Raw genomic sequence first — 6214 nt, 5'->3', positions numbered from 1 at the left:
TATTCTCACAATAGATAATAGTTGTTTGTGTGTTTTTATTACAAGTTGTGTCTGCTGCTCTGTAGTGGGTGAAGGATAAAGAGGCTGTAACAAGCCTCAACTAGAGGACTGATTGCTTTGAAGTTTAAATAAAAAGCTGGTTCAATGCTTGAGGTTCCACACTCAGTAGATCTGGAACCCCAACAATCCTGCCTCTGTACATCCAAAACAGCGAGTCATTCCCATACAACCACAATGGCACAGCTGACACCAGAACATCGCATATTTTACCTCTAGCCTCATCAACTTCCTCCTTCTGAAGGTCATATATGAAAAAAAAAAAAAAGTCAAAGCCCTCTAAAGTAATAAACACCACCAGTACTACACTATGGGCCCCTTGCTAGCAGCCTCCCCACATCTTTGCTCATAAAAAGAAAAAAAACCAAAGGACTGAACGGGCTTCTTGCTGCTGGGTACCACCATGCTACGACAAAGAGTGAATGCATCAGCAAAATATAGGAGAGGGAAAATTCACCAAATTATTACTACCCATCAGACTGTTCTCTGATATGCTGTTTCAGAGGCTGCTAAACTAGCACCTTTTAGAAATTATTATTTTTCACAAGCTAAGTGCAAATACATGCCAAGGCAGACAAAATCGATTTATGAAGATTTTTACCCAAGGCTCATTGTAGTACCCAAATAGGATGCCAGTTACCATGTGCACTGCTACACATAGGGGACCAGACCACATAAACATTAAAAACATCAATGCAAAGCTGGACAATTGTTCACCATTTATTTCACAACCATCTATACTTGTGGCCTGTTCTGACAAACAAAAGACACTACAGTCTTCACAAAATCCCTTTCAAACCAGAGAATAACTACCAAAAGAATAACATATTTCTCAGACAATCTCTGTTGTGCCACTGGGGACATTATTCCACATCTATTGCACTGCAGTGGGAAGTAACTAAACACAAGGACACTGTCCATGCCTTTTGAAGCCCCGAAGTCTTAGATCACTTAGATCAAGTTGGAAGGACCTTTATCACTACAGACTTTCTTCCTCCATAGGTACCGGCTGTTGGTCACCGAACTGAATGAAATTCTGGTCTAATTAAGTACAGCTAGTCTTACTTCCTTCAGATTTCCTTATTCTACTGCCAAACTACACCAGACAGACTTTTGCTCTTACTTGGTGAAAGCCTCATGCTTTAGGGCTCATACACTGCTCAACTGTGTAGCATGGAAAGCACTAACTTTCATTTTCAATCTCTCTCAACATTTATGTGAGTTTGCTCAACTTAATTTTGATTACAGTCGCTTCCTGAAGTGCAAATGAATTCTGAATTTTCTACCCACTTTTTGTTGCTCTTGACAGCCAGGCCTTTTTCCAAAATGCCATTCTTTAACAGCTATCTGTTATGATATTTAGGCCAGAGAGCCTCAAAGGGCAGGACTAATACCAGAAGTTTAATTCTACAATAATACAGTAGAGACCTAGGCACTTCTGCTACAGTAATGCAAGCTTTTTAATGTTCATACAAGGGCCTCTGACAAAAGGTGCCTTCCCAGAACCCAAAAATACTCACATTCATGAAAGTACATGAGAAGATGTGGAATAAACTTAGTTTGCTTGGCTCCCAAATAAACATCTCTCTAGCTCCCTTCTGTCATTCCTGCAGCTAGAAGGGAGATAGCATCCACATCTCATATGCCTTTCATTAGCATCTTCTGATTTCAGCCAAATTCAACTCAAAACTTTCGGGGGGGGGGGGGGGATGAGGCGACAGAGGAAGATTTGTAGCTGCATGTTTAAGAAAGAAGCTAAATTCATCACAATGACAGGGGAGAGTGTTGGCAGAGATTTGAGCTATTTATTCTTTTAGGAAAATCCTATAAAGAATGACACGAGGAAGCCTCTATCTGCAGTCTTGTTCATCACACTGGTGAGGAGTCCGATAACAGATGTATGCAGTAGCGTGATTTAGTGCCGGGAGCTGGCCCCTGATGTGTATTAATACAGCGGCAAAGCGGAACGAGCCCCTCTTCATCACTCATCTCTATAAAAGAGGTGGAATCCGAGATGGCCCGATGTTCGGCAGAGCAAGCCCATTTGTTCTGCTGACTGATGGAGCCAGCTCAGGCTGTGTCCTTCACCTCCATGGGGCACTCAGGTTGCAAAAAGAAGATCACTGAAGCAGGACCTGGTCAACAAGTGAGACGAGAGTGGTTGGACTCAGCTAAGGAGCTATTTAAAGGTGAAGAAATCCAGCACACTGTGTACCTGCAGTCACAGGGACAGGCCTGCATTCTGATTCACCCATGTTTCATCTTTTGCAGAAGTAAAACACCACAAACATAAAACACCTCTGTAGTGAGAAAATGAGGCTGCCACAGTTTCTCAGGTACGGGAGGACCTCAGTATGAGACATTTATGTAGGGGCGTGTAAAAGCATGGCAAGGGAGAAAAATCTATATCTCATCAATGTCTAACAAGCATAAGAGTTTTCAGTTAATTCTACATTATTGCAGAGTAATCCTATGTATTTGTTTAGGAATTATTAATTCCACAGTCAGATCACCTTTGACAGAAATAATATCAGTTTTCTGAAGTTTCCAAATTACACGCCCAGGTTGTGCTCCAGCTGCAACCAGGAGACTGCTGTAGAAAGTCAGCTAGGACACAGCTTGAGTTACCCAATCATAAATGTTTCTTTCTGCAAGTCAGTATCGTAACAAACCCTGCCCTACAGCTGTTACCTGTGCTGGGGATATTTCTCAAGAGGGTCTAAAGAAGAGATCTTTACCGTTTCTGACCATTAAAGACCTTGCAGCACTTTTCTCTTGATGATCAGCACAAGCATCCTGTCCAGATTCCAGTAACTACACTCTCCTTCCTTATCTTGTAATACATACTCTAATTCTCTCTCCCCCATCCCTAAAACCCCAAACAAACAAAAAGAAAAAACAACAAATCAAAACAAGCCCTTTCAAACCTCTGTACTACTTTACAGTGCTGAGTTCCACTCCAGATGCAGATTCAACTCTTCCACGAAGTGTTCACTACACAATTTGCCTAGTCAGGTAAGCACAATTTACATAGTATTCTAAAACATGTAGGCATAGAAATAGAAGCACTCCCTATAGAAAGCGACCAGCAATGCAGTATAGAATACACTCTGAGCCGTAAATAAATGGCCAGGTAACAGTGAGACACTAGCATTCATACCAAGAAAACATAGTATCCCAAAACTAAAATTCTGTGGCTACAGATAGATGATTTTACTAACCCTCTCGCTATAGACATGTTTAACTATCTTAGCATGGAATACTCAAAAGCCAGGAAACAATCCTAAATAAACAGTCAATAACAGATGGCAATTTTGCTGAGCAACAGATTACTGATTTTCTTTTTTTTTTTTTTTTTTTAATACAGAACAGTCTATAATCCAGATCTGTGGTCTGGAAAGCTAGCACAACTTTCTTCCCTATTTCATTATTCTACTGTCTATCTACCAGCCCAAGGAAGAAACCCAAACTTCATTCCTCCTACTCATCATCAGTTCCTTTGGCCTTCCCCCCTGTTTTCACAGCACCATTTTTCTCCATCAGCTTACCCACCACCTTGTTACTGGATTACAACAGGAGTTTTTTAATAAACTAGTTGGAAGAACATGGGGTGCCTGATAGTAGGCAAAGTATTTCAAAAGAGCGTAGGGTGAGAGGCCAGAAAGAAGTCTCCTAAACCCCTCTGCGTTCTGCACACTAAAACTTTTTCAGATTCTGATGTGTAATCAATCACTTTTCAAAAATATGCCACATGAAAATAAGAGCATTTTAATCACTACATCCCCAGAGCAAGAAAAAGAAAACGGTGACTATTTTCATCCACAGAAGTAAGACAACTCCCAGGGAACAGGTGGTCTCACCCAGCGACAATACAAAAATTGCCAGGTTTCTGCTCCTGTGAAAGTGTCTAGAAACACCCTGAAAAGCGGCACCAGAGGCACCAGCTAACGTCAGCCCAACACTGAAGCAACACACTGTGTATACTGATCACCTCCTTATCACCGGGTACTGCATAACGTACGAATGGTAGACATAACACCTTATGAAGAAACAAGGTTATTACCCACTGTACAGTGAAGCACTGTAAATTATATTAACTTACCATAGCTGCATCATCAAAGATGTTTTTAGTAGGCAGCTTTTGATGCTATGCAAAACCACATTCTCCCTCACACATTGCCTTCCTCACACATTCTATTAGATTTCAAATCTAGGTAATGCTATTTTTAACTATTGTAACTCTGGCACTTTGCTCAAGAGGGACACGACTTCAGAAATGCTGGCACACAAATAAATCCAGGTTACCTGATGTTGGGCTGGACATGGAGGCTGCAGCTGGCTTTCGCTTCCTCTTGATGTCCCTTGAACATGGTGGTCCCAGGTGTACATTTGCTTGCCTATACAGAAATTAAAAGAAATTACACTCTGTTCCGTATCACCTTCCTGTAAGACTCTGGCCAATCACCCTCCAACTCTCACCTTCCCAAGAGCTTCTCAACTAGCAGACAGCAGAAATCAAAAGCTTCTCAGGGAATTTTGCTCACATTGTTTGTTAATATACCATTATGCTCACATTTCTTTTAAGAGCTTACGCACATAAACTGCTCAAATAATAAATATTTCTTTGCCTTTAAAGAGTATCAACTTTACAATAGCTCTTTGCGTAAGTAAAGATGTGATCAAGCCATGATATGACACATGTCCTACCCTTACTTCTATACAAGCATTACCAAATGTCTGCAAGACTGCTCTTTAAAGAAATTCCGTATTTGCTCCCTTATTCAGAAATTAGTTTGCAACCTATTTAGTAGTGTAAGTCATCTTAGAACGTACTTATATTCCAAATGTCTATGCATACTGTTGCCACTACAGCAGTAAGTTCACGAAGTGAGGAATGCAAAACTGTCTCATGTATTTTCAAAATTATGGTTATCTTATCAAGGTGCTGTGAAAACAGCTGAGTCTGGCTTATGGTAAATACAGCCTTGCTGCACCTGTAAACTGGCTGAAAGGCATATCTGTCCTGGTCATATCAACTATGAAGTCTGAAGCCTACTGATGACCACTTCAGTTCAACCATTGGCCAGTTAAGAAGAAACCTGCATTATTGGGACTGACTTGAACTGAGCACTCCCCCAAGTCCTAGACATAGGAAGAAGTTTAATTCAGAACAGACAGTCCTGGCAGCAGACCAGAGAACTTTCTCCAATACAATCCACGTTGAATACAAATGGCTAATTTAGCAATGACGTTGGGTTCAAATCCCTGCTTCGTCTGAGGTAACAGAGTTTGTTTAGCAAGTTCCTTGGTCACTCTCTGCATCAGAACGGATGGGGAAAATGCAGAACTACAGTGCAAATAAAATCCATTAAAGACTGTGAGGTGCTTCCATGGTGTAAAGATTGGAACCATATACATTTTGAAGATCAAGTGATGAAAAGCTTCTGTGTTTTTAAAGCTTGTTATTTTGACTTTTTAAAAAATCCTGAAAGTTTTACAAACATCAAGTAATGAAATCTTTGAGAAAACAAAAGGAAAAGTTCATAGCTTCATGTTTGCATGCCAAAAATCTACTAAAAAAACCCAGCATATTTATAATATAGACAATTTTAGACACTGAATTGATGCAAAACCAAAGTGTGCTGTTGCAGCTACACACAACAGTGTAGGGAACACAGTAAATTTCCTATGCCAACCAAGACTATAAATTCTTTGAATGCTACTGGGTCTACCTACTTACCTGTAACAAATGCACAACCACAAAATAAGAAAGAAATATCTACATTTCCTGTCTTCTCAACTAAAATTTAAAAGTTCTACAAGAAGTCTACAAGATCTGTCGTCTAAATCTGACATTAAGGAATAGTTCCGAAAATTTTTAAATTGTGCTGTTTCACTGACAGCCAATTTCTCAAATCTGGGTATGCATATTAATATTACCACAGACACAGAAGCCTCCTGAAAATATAACTAAAGGCTTTCAAAAATACCAGCGCACCTATAGACTGCATATTCAAGTCTTGTGTTTGCACACAGAAGTGACTAACCTCTAAGTGACTTCGCATATCCTCAAAACTGCTTTTATACATGGTTATGATAGCGGCTATACAGTATTTTAGCATGGTTCTACCATGTATTCTGAAACATTTAGGCACAC

General features: G+C 40.1%; 1 protein-coding gene across 12 annotated transcripts in view; it reads right to left on the bottom strand.

The window, feature by feature from the left end:
- GPATCH2L (G-patch domain containing 2 like) overlaps positions 1-6214 on the bottom strand; it is a 60115-nt gene that overhangs the window by 29798 nt on the left and 24103 nt on the right. For 10 of the 12 annotated variants that reach the window (XM_037393671.1, XM_037393672.1, XM_037393669.1 and 7 more), the window contains one exon: positions 4363-4454. In XM_037393671.1, the coding sequence (XP_037249568.1) occupies positions 4363-4454 (92 nt within the window). Of the gene's footprint in view, positions 1-1761; positions 2193-4362; positions 4455-6214 lie in introns of those variants that run through there. The other 2 variants (XM_037393680.1, XM_037393675.1) reach the window with 2 other exon arrangements.

Source organism: Falco rusticolus, chromosome 7, assembly GCF_015220075.1.
Source record: "Falco rusticolus isolate bFalRus1 chromosome 7, bFalRus1.pri, whole genome shotgun sequence".
Lineage (NCBI taxonomy): Eukaryota > Metazoa > Chordata > Aves > Falconiformes > Falconidae > Falco > Falco rusticolus.
Note: the sequence above shows the minus strand (reverse complement) of the source record. Positions and strands in the feature narration are given on the sequence as shown.